Source organism: Sceloporus occidentalis, unplaced genomic scaffold (genome assembly GCF_023333645.1).
Source record: "Sceloporus occidentalis isolate IW3139 unplaced genomic scaffold, rSceOcc1.0.p SCAF_48, whole genome shotgun sequence".
Lineage (NCBI taxonomy): Eukaryota > Metazoa > Chordata > Lepidosauria > Squamata > Phrynosomatidae > Sceloporus > Sceloporus occidentalis.
Window position 1 is genome coordinate 30,682 of NW_028317028.1, and position 20,307 is coordinate 50,988.

Sequence of the window (20,307 nt, forward strand, 5' to 3'; positions counted from 1 at the left end):
TTTTCCAGGAGTTTGGATACCGTTGCCCTCAATGTTTCATTTTTCCTCCCAGATAGGTAAGAACAAAGGCAACCAATGAAAAACACGAAGTATTCGCCACTGTAACCAGAGTTACAAGGCTTGCGTCTGCTGTGCTCCAACCCGGGAAGCCTCAGGACAGCCAAACTCCCCCGGCAACAACCCATGTGCCGCGCCAGCTCACAGATTTTCAATGGAGCCACTCGTCCCTGCAAGGGACAAGAAACTATTGACGGTTTTTCGCTTTTTATAGGTAAGGGGGGGGGGGGCTTTTAACACTTTTCCATCTTTTTAGGGCTCTTGTACTGGGGGAAAGAACAACCCACACATACTGCCACTACTCGATACAGGAAGAAAAATTAATGTATGTTTCCATTCTTCCATGATAATTGAAGAGCGCCTGAAACGCATCTTCTTGCTTTGCTTCCTGCTTAAGCTCATTTTTCAGAGTTGCATGCACTGTAGAAGTTTGCTTTCCTACCTCTCCAACAGGGAACAAACTGGTTTATTCAATAATTTCCCCTCCTTGCGCTGTAGACAAAGCTTCACAGGAGAGAATGTCAAGCTCTGACTAGATCTAAGTTTTCCTTTAAACACATTCCTTTAAACTGAATCCTGTGTGGCAAAACTGGAAGGCTGAGAGGTGAATGATATAGCCTGAATATGGAGGAACGTAGACTGAAGTTAAGACGGTCATGTGCAAATTATTTAGCTCTAAGACATGCCATACAGTGGGACCTTTTGGAAGCCTACGTCTTTAAAAGCAAAATGAGCATGCAGAGCATTAAGGCTTAGTGGACCTTCTGAAGACTTGGGCTCAGTTGACACCCTTAAAGAAAACAGTAAATCATATGAAAATGTGTCTAAAACCCAAAAGAAAGTATAAACCGTGCCTGCTTGGACAGGTTTCTATTTCTAAAGGCCCCCCCCCCCCCCCCCGAACTGGAAGCACAGGAACCACACCACAGCCAGCAGATAAGATATACATGCCTAGGGGCCCAAAAAACCTCACCAGCATAACTCCACATGCTCCATAACAGAACTACTCAGAGGAGTCCCCGCATATGCAAAAGCTCTTAACCGCTTGACAATGCTAAACCTAGCTAGCCTCAGACACGTGAACATAATTTTTGGTAGTAACTGCGTGGCCAGAAGCTGAAAGGATACAGGAGAACAGGTAGCAGGAACCCTAGGTACCAAGGTCCTTATATGGACCTATAGAAAAATGCTTTTCCTCATACCCAGGCTTAAGTACCAAAGAAGAACCATCAGTACTTTACACCTCTTGGATTGTTTGTGCTATCCACCTATTGGTGGATTCTCTGGTAAACCTTAAATCCTTTCTGGACTCCCACCAAAGAAATAAACTGAACAGGTCCATAGATCTACAGAACTGAGCCTTCTCCAAATAAATTAGTAGAACTATAACATACAAGGTATGCAGTTTGATCTCTCTTTGTCAGACAAGAGGATGGTAAAAAAATGTGCCCATTGGCATGAAAATACTTTTTTTGTTTTGGAGGCTGGAAAGACGGGGCTTGCAGTTCAGAAACCCTCTGGGTAGATGTAACGCCAACTAAAAATACCACCTTCAATGCCAGGAAAACATGAACATGTGTCACAGCAATAATGCTCCTGGAAGCAGTAAAGCAAGCCAACAAAATTTACAATTCTAGAATACCAATTTCTAAACATACATGTATTTGTTGCTCTGGATAGGTTTTGTGAACATCCAACTGTAATTATGTTGGCATAGTTAAGGCATGTATGTTTCTGAATAAACAAAAGCAAAACGAGAAACATCTATTTTGATTTATTGGCAATGCATGTATGCAATTATGTAAACACAGCAAAACATCAGCGTTAACGTATTCACTGCTGCAGATATCTACACAATCCTTCATATGTCTTTTTGATCTAATAGTGCAGAAACGAAAAAACAAAAAAATCACATTTTATGTTGAATAAGGCAATGCATAACACTGATTTACAAATGGCTTCATATAAATGAGTAAGTATATAATGGGTGGTGGATTTTAATTACTCAGCTCTCCTCATTTAGACAATGCATTCTTTTCTGGAAGCAATGGGATAATGACATTTGTATCCCTCTTCCTTTAACATATAAAGTAAAATTGCTGCGCTATAGAAGTCATCACGACCTGCCCATGATGTGTAAGAACTACGAAGACTATTGTCAGCAGCCAGTCCACAGTTCTGCTGTTGAGATACGAGCCCTGAGCTGGCCAAGCATCATTGGGTGGAACGTCAAAGCCAGCTTGAGAACTAAAGGTTTGTGACACCTAGATTTGTCTGTTGATTATAAAGGGTAAGGGAGATTACCATTGATAAGCTAGCCCTAGGAACATAACTGGTAAACTAAACAAATTAAGTGCTTTGCTTTTAAAGACTTACAAAATGAAACATCTCATTTGTATCTTAGGACCCAAGCTGCTCATATAGTTTGGGTACGTAGTCATCCCACTCAGCCTGGTAACAGTTACCAGCAATGGGACTCACAAGCTTATACTTCTGGCGGAAGGAAGACACATTAAATAACCCTCTATGTTGCCCAGAGCGGTTGCACAGAATACGCTCATCGCACTTTAACGGCTCAGACTGTTCATAGACCAGCCAGACATAACGATGGAGACCTGTTTAGAAAGGGAAAGAAAAAAAAAATCTTGTACTGATTAAGGTCCACAATCAAAATGCCTAATTTCTGTGCTTTACAACCAAAAAACGTCATTCTCAGAAATATTTGAACATAGTACAAGGCATCCACACTCATTTAATATACTGTATTTATCGGCGCACACCACGCACCGGGGTATAACATGCACCCCGGACCGGAAGAGAGGGACACACGACTGCAAATCGTGCAGCTCTAGGATTTATTGGCGTATAAAACGCTGGTAGGGTTTCCGATTCTTATTTTAGTTATAAAAGTGCATGGTATACGCTAATAAATACGGTAATTGTCACTGGAAAATCACTTGGTCTTATTTTGGTTTCTGAGTTTCTTAGCCCTTAGTAGCCAAAACAAATCTCATGGCCGATAAAGCAAATACTAGGTCACAAGGTGATAATACCTGGAAGTGACATATTAAGAAACATTAGTTCACAGCTATTCACATATAGCAAAATATTTTTTTTCCTCAAAACACCAGAGTCCAACATTCTTTGCTGTATATTAAATTCTGTTAAAAGGACACTCCAGTTAAAACATACTGTTAGCAACAAATCAGTGGCCTGTCACAAATTTTGAATATATATCATTTAAGACAATTAAAATTCGATTTATAATGGCTGAATGAAAAGTGACAAAATACCAAGTTTAATAACCTTGGTTGTCTAGCTGCTTGGCCGTAATTTATTACTCGCCTATAGTCTATTTCTAGTGATGCACATATTTATGCACTACTTAACAGTAGGTTTCCTAACCCCGATATGCCCTGAAAAACCTAATTCATGGACCCATAAATATATGGGCACATTTATATAAGCGTCATTTAACAGGGTTATCCTATTTTTAACATTTAAACAGGTTTTAACTGGTATTACTCACCTGTTCCTTTTGGAGGTCCTGAACCAATGTAATCAGACAGGACGCATCCGCTACCGATATCATTTCCTTTCATGTTCACTACTAGAAAGTGATGCCATTCCCTAAAATTCATGGAGAATACAAAAATCATACACTTATATATAAGTTACTGTAGGTATAACTGCAGGTCTTCGGTTACAAATCAGTTATTTCAGGTAACATTGAGAGAAGCCTGTAGTGTTCAGAACTACATATTCCAGGAGGGCAGAAGTAAAGAGTCAGCATTAGACGCAACTGCGACTGACTTGATTTGCCCTCCAATTATTGTGTGATACTCTAATGTATACGGTAACACTGTCAGACATGCAACATGCCGAAATCAGACCTAAGAAAAAAAAGAGTGAGGCGGGCAAAGTGCATGTCATTTTACTGACAGGAACAAACGCTAGACTTAATATATTTCTATTTTTCGTAACATGAGTCAAAAGCCACATGCTGACATTGAGTGAGCACTGGTGTTTATGCCCAGTAATTGTTTCACTGATGCCCTTTAGTCATTGAACTGATGAGTGTTTACTTCACTAATGGCTGCTGCACAGCTCTGGCAAGCCAATCTGCCAAGTTTGTGCGAGCGCTCTTTCAGAGCATGATATATGGGGCTGAACACTGGTGCATTATCCGGCACAATGTCATTCTATCCTGCAAAAAAGGTAAATAAGCCATTAAACCGAACAGGCAGAGTTGTTCCTTTAATAAATCATTGACATGTTTGGGATATTCTTAAATTTGGCAACAGGCTTCTAATGTCCTGCAGAGAAAGTTTTGATCAGTTTCAAACATTGCAGTACTGCTGGTGCGAACCTGAATTTTGGATTCTTCCGACTTGGTGCATCAGGGTCTGTGAGCACAAGGGTGTAGAGCTTGTTGGGATCCATCCCATCCCATTCAATGCTTGTTGGGCGATTCTGAACCTAGTTTAAAAAAAGATGCATTTAAAAAATATACACACTTTCATGTTCTGTCAGGTTTATGCTTGAAGAAACTTCAGACCATGGTGTATAATAGCTTCCGCATTCAGATATTCAATTATTTATCTAAAGGATTCCATAGCTTATTCTATAGTAGCTGCCAACACGTGTTCAGTCCTGAGACATCTTGTCTGAAGGCACTCGAATGGTGCATTAGAAAAATAATGGGGCAGGGGACAAAACTGCTTATACTATGTGTTTTTATTTGAAGACGAATGGAAGAATTTTTTTTTATATATACACACACACACAGTCTGTAAGTGTAATTATTGTGCTTAATTAAGAGTGCTTGCCATCAAGATTTTACTTCATTTCAACCACTTGAGATATATGGATAGTTCTTGAAATGTGTTATGCAAGTACAGTTTAAAGTTTTATTAAAAACCAGACAAAAATGGTTGTGGGCTTGAATAACCAGATGCAGTTCATACTAGCAATGATACCAAGTAGAGCCCTGCGCGGGACTGCTTTTTTAATCCCGCTCCTGCTGTTTTTAATCCCGCAATGTGGGTGTTCCGCTCCAGCCCGCTCCCGCCACATTTTTGGCCAATCACGCCCGCCTCCTTACCTGATTTCCCTCGCAGTCCCGCAAGTTGTTCGCTCACAGCATCTCTTCTCTTGCTCCGCCCAGGAACAAGGCGGAGTCACAAGAAGTGATGTCACATCACGTGACTCCGCCTTGTTCCTGGGCGGAGCAAGATAGGAGACACTGTTATGGAGCAGCGAGAAGACAGCCTTGCGGAACTGCGCGGGATTACCGGGACCCGCAGGTACAGTGCCTGACCGCCCGCTCCCGCCCGTAGCCCCAGCAAGACCGCCCGCAGCCCCAGCAAGACCCGCCTCCCAATGCAGTCCTCTAATACCAAGGTCTAAATGGCACATAAGTTAATAAGCAAAGGTGGCTTTACGTACAAGCTCTGCATTTCACAGGATCGATGCAGTTTTACGTATCTGCAGGTCTAAGACTGCTGACCTTACAGAGACTTTGTCAACTGGATCCATGCAGGAGCATAGGCACAAGCGGGTCTATTCACAAATGGGAGAGTTGTCAGAGTTGTGTTTCGGCTCCTTGACTTCACTATCCACTATGAAGTTTTTAAATCCCAATAAGCTGCTGCAGAAGCCCTTTAAAATGTATAGTTAAATTAGGGAAATGAGTTCACCCTTTGAAATATGCATTATACAGGACCAGCTCAGCTTTTTGCTGGAGAAACTTACTAGTGCCTGTGAATGAGACAAGTAAAACCCCATCTCTCCCTTTAGTGAATAAACTCTTGGGTGCTGCAGCTTACTGGTGCCATGAAGTAAAGCATCGGTCACCACAATCGGGACTGGACACAACACAGATCAAAAAATGTTACATCTTTTGGACTCCTAAAACCGCCTGAAGCTTACGTTCCTCATAGATTGGTCAACTCTGTAAAATGTAGCTGGCCTTCAGTATGTCAAAGACAGTCTCCTAGTAATTTCAGCATTTCAAAGGCAAATATATTAAAAGTTTTATTTGAGTCCCAAAACATTTGCAAGCACTTGAGCTTGGTGACTGCATTAGTATTTTTATCTGACCCAACAAATTACTAGCTCCAGCCTCTGGTGGAGGATAAAACCTCAGGCAGCTAAGAGTTACTGATTAAACAGTGGTCATCGTCGTCCCGTTACTTGTGCATACCAGCCCCGCTCTTTAACCCCTTAATGACAATTGCCGGTTCTGGCACGTCAATTCTCGTTAACCGTTTGTTTTCCGGTGACGTGCCAGAACCGGCATGTCTTTAAACGGGTGCAGAAATCGATCTACGTTCGCTTTCTGCACCCAAATGTTGTTGTCAGGGGAACCTTCAAGTTGAAAAAAAATATATATTTTTTTTTAAAAAGGCAAAATAAAATCTATACATAAAAAATATATTTTTTGTGAGCAAGTCCTAAATTAGCACATTAGCTTAAAACAATTCTCGCATGGAAAGAGTTAAAATACTGGCATATTAAATGCTCATGGGGTGTCTACTTTTAAAAAATGTATGATTTGATGGGGTAAATTGAATTGGCCGGGTTCAACAATGTCACAATTAACAAGGGGGGAAGGATGGCCACACATCTAATTTCCAATTAGAAAAATGCACACGTACCAAATGTGGCCTTTTAGTTCCCCCAAAAAATGACAAACCCATGCATGTGGGGTATGCAAAAAAACATCAAAACATTGGGTATTTCTAAACTCAGGACAAATAGTAGAATCTATTTAGCAGGTTTTTTCTTACCTTTTATAGATGAGTAAAAGATTCATTTTTTTCTAAATTTTTCACCATATTTTATACTTTTTTTTAATAGTAAATAATATGATACAATCAAAACAATGTCATCTAAAGAAAGCCCTTCTTGTCCTGAAAAAAACAATATCTAATGTGTGTGGGTTCAGTAAACGGGAAAGAAGAAAATTACAGCTAAACACGAGCAGCGCAGAAATGTTAAAACGGTCATTGTCACGAAGGGTACAAAAAGTAAAATCAGCCTTTGTCACGAAGGGGTTAAAGGGAACACTGCTGCAGTTGCCCTTATTAGTCAGACAATACTTGCCACTGACTGGCACCAATCGTATGCATCAATGTGCACAGGACGGTCCGAGGGTCCGTTTTACTATACGTTGCAATGCTATAAAAGCTATCCAAATCCTTATGTGTGGGTCGATTTTAGTTTGTCAATTATAATTTTATCACACCCCTTGAACGTAGGTACTGAAGAAGCACTGCATAAATTGTTGGCGCTATAAACGATAACAATTTGCATCAAGAATGATTCACCTGCTACAATCTGTCCATCACAACCCATAGATTAACGAGCAACCAATTTATGATTTTTCTTTTTAGGTTATAGAAGCCACAGGCATCACATTCACACATAAGCCTGGGTTTTATCACTTTCTCAGGCACATGAATGAAAAAGTTGTATCTGTTCCCTTTAAAAAGGGGCGTGACATCTCTGTTCAAGTCATTGAGCCTCATCTTAAACCGTTTAAACGAACCCCAATTACCTCACCCGCAGGCGCCAGTACTCAGCACCCTCCCGGCTGTGCCAGGTCTGCCGCAGATAAAGCATGTGTGTAAACCGGCCTTATCACTGGTACCATCATTATGTGGCGTATGACGTTAAAGCGCACTTTCCTGTGGATAGTACACGCACACTGCTGAGGGCTCGGGGTGCAGGGGGACACAGTGTATGCGTTATACAGCCTAGGAGAGTATGCACAGATACCTCCGCGACCACTACCTGAGTGGGTGTCAGCACTTGCCCCAGTTCCTCTATGTGCAGGGGGCCATAGCTCACGCTGAGTGGGTGCGCTGGCTTCTTCTCTACCTCATTAAGGGCCAGAGGACCGCTCCACTGAGAAATATCCACGGGCATCCTGCAGACTAACTTGCAGTTTTGCACAGACACGCAAGAAGAACCGAGACAGAAAGAGAAGGTCATACATCCGGGACACTCGGTTGCTCAGCTAATCAGAGAGGAGGGCGGGCAGCGCCCCTTGAATTCCATTGGTGGAAATACATCACCCGTGTTTGGGTTAGCTGTGATTGGCAGCCGCCTCTGCTGCACTGTCGAGACGGTTGGTGGTGTGTGTGGTTTTATATGTTACCTGAGGCTGAAAAGCCTGCCGCATTGCCACATGCTGCACACATACCCTGTCCCCGGGCAAATACTTCCCAGCCGCGTGCAATTCAACTGCCGCCACACGTCCACCTGTGTGTTCGCCCGTGACACGCGTGTTACCGCAATAGTGGTGGTTTTTAGGTAGTCAAGACTTTCCTAAGGCTTATTAATGCTTCCATAATTGACCTATTGATCGCTTATTTTCCATAGATAAGAGATTTCTGTTATTTGCCCTGCCCTTAAACACACATCCATGTATATCATATATATATATATATTGTTTTATATAGTGCCCAAAGATTCTGCAGCGCTGTACTAAGTACAGACAGGACAAAACAATCTGTATAAAATATGACGATGAGATACAGAAACAGGTGAGGAGGGCCCTGCTGAAGTGAGCTTACACTCTATGTGTGTGTGTGTATATATATATATATGTACATATATATAAAATTAACCCCTTAAGGACGCACTAATTTATACTGGTTTACACTAAGGGATAAATGTGGTTTTAGCATTTTTCAGGGTGTCTAAGTTCCCTCTCGTTTAGTATACACAAAACGTATTTTTTATTAGGACAGCGGGCTTGCTTCTGAAACCATTCACAAATATTTAATATAAAGGAAAACGTGGGCAAAAACTGAAAGAATGACTTATTTTCACAGTATTGCAGTGCATTTTTCAACAAATTACATGCATTATGAAGCAATGTCCCATATCTGTAGTTATGTCATATTTTTGGGATGTTCTGGGCCTCCATTTTATTGATTTACTCATTTGAGGCAGTATAGTGGTCCCATATTTCAGTTTAACTCGATAAAACGATATATATTTGTGAAAAAAAAATGTGCAGTTTCACCATTGTTTTCAGACTGCATATACATATAAAAGATTAAACAAAGCTCTCAAGACAAACCAAGCATAACTGTGCCCCAGTGCACAAAGCAAGGTCCATAAAGACATGGTTGGATGAGTTTGGTGTGCAAGAACTTGACTGACCGCACAGAGCCCTGACCTTACATCCATTGAATATCTTTGGGATGGACTGGAATGACGATTGTGAGCCAGGCCCTCTTGTCCAGCATCAATGCCTGGCCTCACAAATACTCTACTGGATGAATGGGTAAAAATTCCCACAAAAACACTCCAAAATCTTGTGGAAAGCCTTCCCAGAAGAGGGGGAAGCAACTATATATTAATGTCTATTAAAAATACCCCAGTCCTCATTCTGTTTTGTATGTCTATGCTGCATGCAGGCTAGAAGGAAATGGTCAATGTAGAGTAGATATTGAACATGTATATCCATAGAGACCTAGCTGTTGTTCACAAACTTTCAGGAACATGGTAAGACATTCCCCAAGCAATGGAAACGTCATCACCAGTTATTCTATTTAACAAGAATGCTTGGCACTGGAGTATACTATAGACAGTCTTGTATTTATGAAAATACAGCAAGCCTCCATAGGTCATATCCACCACACTGCTGAACTAGAAAAGGGCCTTTCCCAAACTATTCCCACAAAGTTGGAAGCATAGCATTTTCCAAAATGTCTTGGTATGCTGAAGCATTAAGGTTTCCCTTTACTGGAAGTAAGGGGTCTAGACCAACCCCTAAAAAGCAACCCCATTCCATTATCCCCCTTCCACCACAGTTGGTACAATGCAATCAGGCAGGTGATATTCCCCGGCATTCGCCAAACCCAGCGTTGCTCATCAGCCAAATAGAGAAGCGTGATCTGTTACTCCATGGAGTCCAATGACTTTACAGTGCTTTACATCACTCGCTTAGACGATTGGCATTGTACTTGGTGATGTGAGGTTTGCATCCAGTTCCTCGACCATGAAAAACCATTCCATGAAGCTCCCGCTGCACAGTTTTTGTACTGAGATCTTTGGACTCAGCAGAGCGTTTTTACACACCATGCGCCCGGTCTGTGAATTTATATCTGAATTTGACTTTGAACGTGGAATATCACAAATGATGAAATTTCACAAACTGACTTATTGCAAAGGTGGCATCCTATCACAGTACAACAGTCTGATTGAAACACCTGAATTAAATAATTAAGAGGTGTGTGCCAATAAATATGTCCATATAGCATAGGTTCACCCTCCAAGGAGAGAAGGAAGTATGGGGGCAGTATGAGTTAGATAACAGCAATTGGGTTAGTTTTTAAGGATTAGGGTTACCACTTTTGGAGTTCATCTCTTAACCCAATGCCTCAAGGCATGTGAAATACAGTATCTCACAAAAGTGAGTACACCCCTCACATTTTTGTAAGTATTTTATATCTTTTCATGTGACAACACTGAAGAAATGACACTCTGCTACAATGTAAAGTAGTGAGTGTACAGCCTGTATAACAGTGTAAATTTGGTTTTCCCATCAAAATAACACACACCCATTAGGCTAGGTTTCCACTTGGTTTTTTTTAGCTAAAAACGCCCATAAAAACGCCAATAGCGCCACCTGGCGTTTTTTTAGTGAAAAACGCAGCAGCCAGATGTTAGCTGTTCTTCAATAGGAAATCGCAGAATGCCATATCCACTTGGCGTTTTTTTGTTTGGCGTTTTTTCAGTCCTCTTTGGCGTTTTTCTGCTTTTTTGGGCTCTGGCAGTTTTTCAAAATCGCAGCATGTTGACACTCTGGCGTTTTTCTCCAATAGAAGTCTATGGGAGAGAAAAAACGCCATGAAAAAGCCATGTGGGTTTATTGCCTTGGCGTTTTTTATGGCGTTTTTTCCCACAGTTACAATGCAGAGGATGGACCCAGTATCTGTGTGTCCTACGAGAAATAGGCTGGAAACAAACAGTTTCACACAAAACAAAGTTCATATTGAATTCTACGCCATTTGGAACAAACATGCCATTACAAACAAACATACGCGACACATCAACTGGATCCTGCGTGCCAAAAGCAACAGCAAACAATTTGCACCATCATTTGGGGCCAATCTTCCTAGAGGAGCAGACATTCGGAATAAAGCATGCCTTACAAACCACAGAAAAGTGACAAAAGGGTCCGCCGGGGCGTTTAAGTAGAACTCTACCAAGTAAATGACATCAGGGGGCAGATACTTGCCATTTATCCTAATCCCTTTTAGCTGGGTGAAACTTCTAACTTGTAAAGGCTGGAAAAACTGCCTAAGGTCAAAAAAAGCAATTTCCACAGAAAGGCTAAAACTCCAGAAAAAACGGCAAAACGCAGAAAAATGCAGTGGCAGTTTTCTTGGCGTTTTTCATCAAGAAAAAAAACGCAGGACAAAAACCCAAGTGGAAACCTAGCCTTAATGTCTAAACCTTGGCAACAAAAGGGAGTACACCCCTAAATGGAAATGTCCTAATTGGGCCCTAATTAGTGTTACAAGGTCGCAGGTGTGTTAAATTTGATGTCATCACTCTCACACTCTCATACTGGTCACTGGAAGTTCAACATGGCACCTCATCCTCTCTGAGGATCTGAAAAAAAGAATTGTTGCTCTACATAAAGATGGCCTAGGCTATAAGAAGATTGCCAACACCCTGAAACGGAGCTGCAGCACAGTGGGCAAGACCATACAGCGGTTTCCCAGGACATGTTCCGCTCAGAACAGGTCTCGCCATGGTCGATCAAAGAAGTTGAGTGCACATGCTGAGCGTCATATCCAGAGGTTGTCTTTGGGAAATAGATGTATGAGTGCTGCCAGCATTGCTGTAGAAGTTGAAGGGGTGGGGGGGGGGTCAGCCTGTCAGTGCTCAGACCATATGCCGCACACTGCATCAAATTGATCTGCATGGCTGTTGTCCCAGAAGGAAGCCTCTTCTAAAGATGATCCACAAGAAAGCCCGCAAACAGTTTGCTGAAGATAAGCAGACTAAGGACATGGATTAATAGAACCGATGAGACCAAGATAAACTTATTTGGTTCAGATGGCGTCACGTGTGTGTGGCGACAACCAGGTGAGGAGTACAAAGACAAGTGTTTCTTGCCTACAGTCAAGCATGGTGGTGGGAGTGTCGTGGTCTGGGCCTGCATGAGTGCTGCCAGCACTGGGGAGCTACAGTTCATTGAGGGAATCGTGAATGCCAACATGTACTGTGACATAGTGAAACAGAGCATGATTCCCTCTCTTCGGAGACTGGGCTGCAGGGCAGTATTCCAACGTGATAACAACCCCAAACACACCTCCAAGACGACCACTGCCTTGCTAAAGAAGCTGAGGGTAAAGGTGATGGACTGGCCAAGCATGTCTCCAGACCTAAACCCTATTGAGCATCTGTGGGGCATCCTCAAACGCTCTGCAAGGTCTCTAACATCCACCAGCTCGTCATGGAGGAGTGGAAGAGGACTTCAGTGGCAACCTGTAAAGCTCTGGTGAACTCCATGCCCAAGAGGGTTAAGGCAGTGCTGGAAAATAATGGTGGCCACACAAAATATTGACACTTTGGGCCCAATTTGGACATTTCCACTTATGGGTGTACTCACTTTTGTTGCCAAGGTTTAGATATTAATGGCTGTGTTGAGTTATTTTGATGGAAAAAAACAAAAAAAATCACTGTTATACATGCTGCATACTCACTACTTTATTTGATTGAGGCAGCCCAATTTCACATCAAATCTACAGTATGCTCAACTTTTTATATAGTAACCAGTAGTTTAGGTTCAGAACACTCAACATGTTTCCTGTGGAGAGATGGACACTTGGAGAGATACACAGTATGCTTCATTAGACAGTAAGCAGACCTGTAAATGAAGTTTGTATAACATAAGAGCTGAATAGGTACAGTATCTGTACCTGTTAGGTATGAGAACGCAGGCATAGCTTTCTAGTACAGATTTCTGCATCCAGTTATTTTTTTCAAGGCACCATCCTGCAAGACTTCAAGTCTTGGTCTCCTAGTCCACGGCTTCCCAAACACTTATACATACTACATGGACAAGGTGTATTCAATCTGTGGCACCTATTTAATCACCTACTAGAAACATCTTTAAATAATTCACAATTTTCTTCAACTGGTGCATTTAGGTTTATGTTTATTTAATTAGAATCAAAATACATCAAAGCCATATGCCGCATGAGATGCATTACTCTTAAAAGCAGAAGTAAAAGGAGAAGTAGTAGTATTCTAAAACATAAGGTAAAATACATAATCTGATTTGCTTTGTGTTGTGTACTTTTAAAAATAAACTGAAGGGCTTACTTCCTGGGTGTCAGACAACATTTCTGCCAGTATAAATGGGGCATTTTTACCTTCATATTAGAAAAACAGACATTACCGCTAGTACTAAAGTTGCAAAGCAGGATAATGAATAAAGTTGGAAATGCTTGTATGTTCAGTCACAGTGCACCTAACTGTTTATACAGATTAGGCACAAAGTCATCCCATTCAGCCTGATAGCAGACACCAGCAACTGGAGCACCAAGCTTGTACTTTTTGCGGAAAGATGAGACTTTAAATTTTTCCCGCTTCTCTGCAGAGGTTGTGCCCAAAATTGGCTCATCACATTTCAATGGCCCAGTCTGTTCATAAACAAGCCACGTGTATCTGTGAAGACCTGGAAAAAATCCAATGCAAAAAGACAGGACACCTGTTATGAGCTATATGCATATGTTTAGAACATTGTTGATATTAACAAAATTCTAAAACACATTTGGAATGAGTATAATGCCTTGGGCAGAGATGTATCTTGGCTGCCAGTCGCCCCCTACAACTAATCTCCTCGACTGCCGTCGTTTCCCAGCCTTTCATCTTAGGTCGAGTACCTGTAAGACAGTGAAAGCTTAATCCTCTGGCTTTCAGTTTTAGAATGCAGAGAAGCCCAAGGTGTTTCTATGAAACCCCCAGGCAAGGTCTTCCTGGATGCTCCCCACAAGTGTTTTGGGTGGGGGTAAACCTTCATACAAACTGTGGTTGGGCTGGTAGAAGCACCTTTGATATATGGGCATTTCCCCTGCACTTGTTTTTTTATTTTCTCACTGGCCTGGCCTACGGCTGTCCAGTCACACTGCACCTATGTCACTTTTTTCCCCCCAAGGCTTGATTGGGTTTTTACTCGCACAGATTTTGAATGTACTGGAAATGCCACAGTGGAGCCAACAAGCTCAAGCTTTACTATGTTTTTCTAGGGAGTGAAGGAAGGGGCTATATAACCCTTTAGGGCAGGGGTGTCCAAGTTTTTTCTGCAGTGGGCCACTTCATCAGAATTGTATACGTGCGCGGGCTGCACTCATTTTTCACTGTGAGAAAAAATGGCCTTTAATAAAATATGAAGGTTAAAATAAAGTAAGTGACACAAAGCCTTTACTTCTCCTCTCATTGATTTCTGGGCCTAGAAAGTTTTGTGACTACAAATTCAGGATTCAGGATAAGTAAAAATGAAATAGTTCTATTTATTCTAGGGATGCACTAAAATGAATATTCTGGACCAAAACATTCACGGTTCACTTAGCCAAAAATTAGAAAATGACACCCCCCCTTTAAAAACAATAATAAAAACTCAAATTTTTAATACAAAGGGGGGTAGGGAGCGGGTAAATAGTGAGAAGGGGGTAGGGAGAGGGTAGATAGTGAGAAGGGGGAGAGAGGGTAGATAGCCTGAGAAAGGGGGGAGAGGGTATGAGAAGGGGTAGATTGGATTGGGGGTGGGGGGGCGCCTTAACAGAATCTCGCACCGGGGCCCTGAGGCTTCTAGTTACACCCCTGACCCAGACATTAAAAGCGACAGTCCCTGACACCCCTACAATAGAAGAATACATATTAAGAGTTTTTTTATGAGAATTTTATCATGCATTCTTCCATAACAAAAAAATAAAACACTAACCTGACACAGAATTTCCGGATTTGTATTCTGCAGAATCCCTCATATGCATTTGCAAAATAGACCACTTAAATTTAAAGGGACCACATCCCTATCATATGCATTAAAGTTAATGTTACTTCAGATTAGTTTGGTCCTTGATGAGATCTACAATGAGATGCTCTCTGAGAAAATAAAAGCATGGTGGCAACATGATAAAGGCAATGAATTTGTGATTCACTGTGTTTTACTTACCTGTTCCTTTTCCAGGTGCTGAGCCAACATAAGCAGTGAGAATGCAGCTACTACTGAGGTCATTTCCTTTAACATTAACTGCCAGGAAGTGATGCCATTCCCTAATAAGATAGATGACAATTAAAATTCTGCATACATAGAACACTAGGGATATCAATAACAACATTTTGAGTTTGGAATAAATTCACCCCTACTATTTCTATGTTGTCTGATACTGAAGGCATATGGATGGAGACTACATACATTTCTTCTGAGTGTACTGTGCATGTATTCCTCAATCTGTGCTAGAGCAGAATGCAATTAGGGCGAGTGCAAATGACCACAGGGCACACAGACAACCATAGCAGACCGGATTCAAAACTGGCATTCCAAACTAGAATGTTTATTACTATTATCTTTTATTTATATAGCACCAACAGCTTCTACCAAGTATATAAAAATAGACCTAAACTAGTTACAGCCTCTTCTATATCCTGTATATTTACACAAAATAGTATTTTTATTTAAGTAAAGTTTAACACAATGCTACCATGGAAAACAAATGTAGTTCCTGCTTGTAAAAATGTGTAACATAATATTATTTATTTTGTTTTACATATGTCCCTTTTGTTATGACTGCTTGTCTAACTTATTAACCATAACCTTTACTTTACATTTAAAAAGTCGCCACATAGAATTTAGGTTTGGGTTATATAGCATAAAAAATGAATTATATCATTCTGCCCAATAATTTGTAATAGCAATAAGATGTGTAGGTGGCAACACTGACTTGAATTTATGGTTTACTTGGTTTTACATTACATGTATTTACATAGTGCAATCTAATCAGTGCTTGGGGGGGGGAGTAAAAAAAGAAGAGGACTGTTTGGATGGGGATGAGATGATAGGGTCCAGAGGATCTGTAGAGGTGGTTTATCATTTAGATGGCTTGATGATGGCTGGGGGTGTTAGGAAGAAAAGGTTGTACGCTTCTCGAAAAAAAAGTGGGTTTTCAGAGAGCAGACAGATATTTAATATTGTGATTTGTAGGGATGGGATGCCTTCCCCTGGGAGTGATTAGTGGTGCGGAGGGTGAGGAAAGGAGAGAATGGCACATACATACCCGAGATGGCGGTCTTTTCTGCTTGGAACATCAGGATCAGTAAGTACCACAGTATACAGTTTGTTATGGTCCATGCCCTCCCACTCAATAGTTGGGCAGTGCGGAACCTAAGCTCAGAAAAAAAAAAAAAAGATTATACGCAATCTCGTCATAAGCAGGGGAAATTGAAAAGGTATGTGTGCAAATCAGCCAAGCAAACATGGGTACAATCAATGTCTGTCAGCAAAGTATGCAAAATTATGTGGATAATAAACAAAATCTCTGGCAAAAGCACAATATATACAAATATAAGCTGCATGATGAGGGATACTGCCAGATAATATGTGCTGTACTGGCATTGTTTTCAATCAGATATAAGAAAAATATCCTAATATTGTAGACCTTTTTCTTCCTACCCGTGTAGATACTGAGATAAGTCCCACTTTCCTAACCCTTAGGCTGGAAAATATAATTCATTTTATTATAATAATTGTTAAAGGGACACTCCAGCCATCATATATACGTTAACCCCTTAAGGACAGAGATGTTTTTAAAATGTTGTACCCTATGCTTTGTGACAATGGCTATTTTAACATTTTTTGTGGTATTTGTGATTAGCTCGTCTTATAATCAGGGTCGTCTTATAATCAGACCTCAAATAGGTCTGATTATGAGACTAAGATCCAGATCCCCCACAGCGATGCAGGGGACCTGGATCCTCCTATGTTATGCCCCCCCCCCCAACTTACCGGTGCTTCTGAGTCCCCGGTGCTTAGTCCGCGCTGCGTGTAGAGCTCTACACGATACAATCGCGTAGAGCTCTACACGCTTCCCGGACTAAGCACTGGGGACCCAGATGCAGGGGACCTGGATCCTCCTGTGTTATGCCCCCCCCCCCAACTTATGCCAAGTTGGAGGGGGGGGGGGCATAACACAGGAGGATGCAGGGGACCTGGATCATCCTGTGTTATGCCCCCTCCTCCAACTTACCGGTGCTTCTGAGTCCCCGGTGCTTAGTCCGAGCAGCGTGTAGAGCTCTACGCGATTCGCGTGGAGCTCTACATGCTGCCCGGACTAAGCACCGGGGGCTCAGATGCAGGGGACCTGGATCCTCCTGTGTTATGCGCCCCCCCAACTCAGAAGCACCGGTAAGTTTGGAGGAGGGAGGGGGAGTGTTAAATGGGGGGGTGTAAGGAATTTCTGGAAGCAGAGTGCTCTGTGCCTTTTAACCCCTTTAATGCCACTCTGCCTCCTGAAATGCTTTTTACCTCCCTATATGCCACTCCGCCCCATAATATGCCTTTTAACCCCCTAAATGCCAGAGTGGCATATAGGGGTACAAGGCATTTCTGGAGGCAGAGTGGCACATTGGGGGTCAAAAGGCATATCATGGGGCACAGTGGCATATATAGGGTTAAAAGGCGTATCATGGGGCACATTGGCATTTAGAGGGTTAAAAGGCATATCTTGGGGCACAGTGGCATATATGGGGTATAAGGCATTTCTGGGGCAGAGTGGCAAGCCTGGGGGCAGATGTGCATAACTGGGGGGGCAGGTTGAAAAAAAAAAAGGAAATAAAAACAAAATATTTTTCTCAATCATAGCTTTTATTAACAAACAATTGTTCACATAGTTTACATGAATTAACATTTACTGGTAAAACTTTTTTCCTATAGGGTCGGCTTATATTCGGGCTTTTTCTTTTTTTCATAAGTTAATATTCAGATTTTGGGGGGTCGTCTTATAATCAGGGTCGTCTTATAATCGAGCAAATACGGTAATACGAGAAAATACATCAGCTTCATGTCACTGGAGACTGATCCAGATCATGCAACCTCTCACTCACAGATCCCGTGAGTGTTCATCCAATGGATGCTGATGCAAATTTGAAACAAATCTTATGTCCATTGCAACCAGTGGAATGTTCCTGGGCCATTCTATTCTAACAGTAATAAGAGATCTTCTTAAAACTTTGCACATTAATCATATTTTATACAGTATACCCAATGAATAGATCCATAAGCTGCTTTTTTGTTTTGCATGCAAACATTGTTTCTAGACTAGAACCACAACATAACGACTACGTTCCCATGTTTAACAAGAGGGCAATGCCAACATGCGCCACACCCATTCAGGTACATACAGTATAGTCCATAGTCAAATATATGCTCCCAATCTAAAGACAATAGATATTATTATTTATTGTTGTATATCGTATTCCGTTGGTAATTTTTTTATTTCTTTGCAACACAATTACTGTATTTACAAAAACTCCAATACAGCAAGGGTTAAAATGAAGGTTTTCTTTTTCATTTGGGCCATAGGCAAGCTGTCCAAAGTTTTAAAATTTGAATAATTGACATACTGTGAGATGAAGTCTGAAACACGAATAGCTCATAGAAAGAATTATTATTCAATTGTGTTGCTATCAAGATTATAGAAAGGCATAAGCAAAGCACTAAGTACACTGACAGCACTGCCTAACTTTTAAAAGTACTAATTCTCCAAGTATATTCTCTGCGAGCTCCACATTGCTGCTTTCATATGTCAGAGATTTTTGTGCATAGCATAAATATAAACACCTTTATTTGTTGGAACAGGGAAAGTGCTTTAGTTACACTCCCTAACCTTATGCCATTAGAAAAAAGAATTCACTGCAAGGTATCTTATACTACTGGTATTTACTAAATACAATAAATAAATAAAACAAATACTGTAACAAATCAAGTTTAACTGTTTAGGATCTTGACTCTCTTGCGTGGACTGCATTAAGAAGCAAACTCCATGATGTCACAAGCTCTGTGTGATGCAAAACTAGACACATGTTAATACTATGGCTATGGATACAAAGTTTCACTGATCCCTCTGTGCGTCCTGAGAGTGCTGAGACTCAATGGAACCGGGTACAGTAATCCGACTGCCAGTGGCAGTGAAATGCTTAATTGTCCCGTGACAGGCATTAATAAAGCAGGCTATAGGGAGGGCTGTGTACCTGGGTGGGTGTCAGCACTTGTCCCAGCTCCTCGATGCATAGCGGTCCGTAGCGGACTTTCAGAGGACATGCGGGCTTCTCGTCCACTTCGTAGAGAGCCAGCGGCCCGTCCCACCGGGAGATCTCTACTGGCATCTCGGTCACCGGGCGCTATAACGCGGAGTAGCCGCTCAGCGGCTCTTATGAGCTCGCGTTCCAATCACACAACAGCCGGGCCTCCCATCCCGCTATTCAGCCAATTGGAAGCCTCCGTGACCTCACCGGGGAAGTACAATAAACACCGTCCTCTTTTGGCTCAGGATGTGGACCAAATATTCCCGGCAATCCACCCTTTCATGCTTTTTGTTTTCTTTGGGATTAGTGAACTAGCTGCTCTTTGTTAACTATCATTCCCAGAGTCCATAACAGTTTGGCTACATTGACCCAAAAAGCCGAGAAATGCTTTAATCTTAAGTGATATTTGAATACATAAAACAATAAATGAAAAAAAAATCATACATCTAATGCAGTTTATTTGTAGCAGTTGTAGTATGTACATAACATGAATTAAAGGGACACTCCAGTGTTCTGCGCAGTTTCCTTAACAAATAAAACATATTAAAGTACCTTCATATGCAGTGGCGACTCTAGAAACAATATATAGGGGGGGCACACAAGATATCACATTCAAACTGGGGGGGCATTCATAATTTCCAGAAATAATGTGCTATGGAATTATACTTTTGTTATTGGGCTAAAATAATACTTGATCATTCAACATGGGAAGCCTGAAGCCACAATTGAGTGCAACTAATCCTTGAAATAAATATTATAACACAATAAATAACTTTTCCACTAAATGATTTCAGGGCCTTGAACGTTTTGTCCCCTGAAGTCACTACAACTTCAGGAGGGCATTTTATCTCTGGATAAATATAAATTAAATAATTCCTACTGTAAGTTAAGTGCCAGGAACAGATGACCAAA

General features: G+C 41.4%; 2 protein-coding genes across 2 annotated transcripts; both read right to left on the reverse strand.

Annotated features, from left to right (window-relative positions):
* Positions 1-2,457: 2,457 nt before the first annotated feature.
* Positions 2,458-7,989, reverse strand: LOC149289042 (phosphatidylethanolamine-binding protein 1-like). Its single transcript, XM_089491069.1, has 4 exons — positions 7,855-7,989; positions 4,427-4,536; positions 3,587-3,687; positions 2,458-2,672 (listed from the first exon to the last, which is right to left on the reverse strand). Exons 1-4 carry the CDS (start codon positions 7,987-7,989, stop codon positions 2,458-2,460), a joined length of 561 nt encoding a protein of 186 aa, XP_089347195.1.
* Positions 7,990-13,553: 5,564 nt separating this feature from the next.
* On the reverse strand, positions 13,554-19,476 carry LOC149289043 (phosphatidylethanolamine-binding protein 1-like). The gene is made up of 4 exons (XM_089490987.1): positions 19,342-19,476; positions 16,371-16,477; positions 15,269-15,369; positions 13,554-13,771 (listed from the first exon to the last, which is right to left on the reverse strand). Exons 1-4 carry the CDS (start codon positions 19,474-19,476, stop codon positions 13,554-13,556), a joined length of 561 nt encoding a protein of 186 aa, XP_089347113.1.
* Positions 19,477-20,307: the final 831 nt, after the last annotated feature.

Excerpts from the sequence above, each read along its gene's own strand:
- LOC149289042 (XM_089491069.1), bottom strand. The coding sequence starts at position 7,989 with ATGCCCGTGGATATTTCTCAGTGGAGCGGTCCTCTGGCCCTTAATGAG. Across the intron at positions 3,688-4,426 it reads CGGAAGAATCCAAAATTCAG|GGAATGGCATCACTTTCTAG; the intron begins GTTCGCACCAGC and ends CATGAATTTTAG. Across the intron at positions 2,673-3,586 it reads AGGACCTCCAAAAGGAACAG|GTCTCCATCGTTATGTCTGG; the intron begins GTGAGTAATACC and ends CTTTCTAAACAG.
- LOC149289043 (XM_089490987.1), bottom strand. The coding sequence starts at position 19,476 with ATGCCAGTAGAGATCTCCCGGTGGGACGGGCCGCTGGCTCTCTACGAA. Across the intron at positions 15,370-16,370 it reads AGAAAAGACCGCCATCTCGG|GGAATGGCATCACTTCCTGG; the intron begins GTATGTATGTGC and ends CTATCTTATTAG. Across the intron at positions 13,772-15,268 it reads AGCACCTGGAAAAGGAACAG|GTCTTCACAGATACACGTGG; the intron begins GTAAGTAAAACA and ends GATTTTTTCCAG.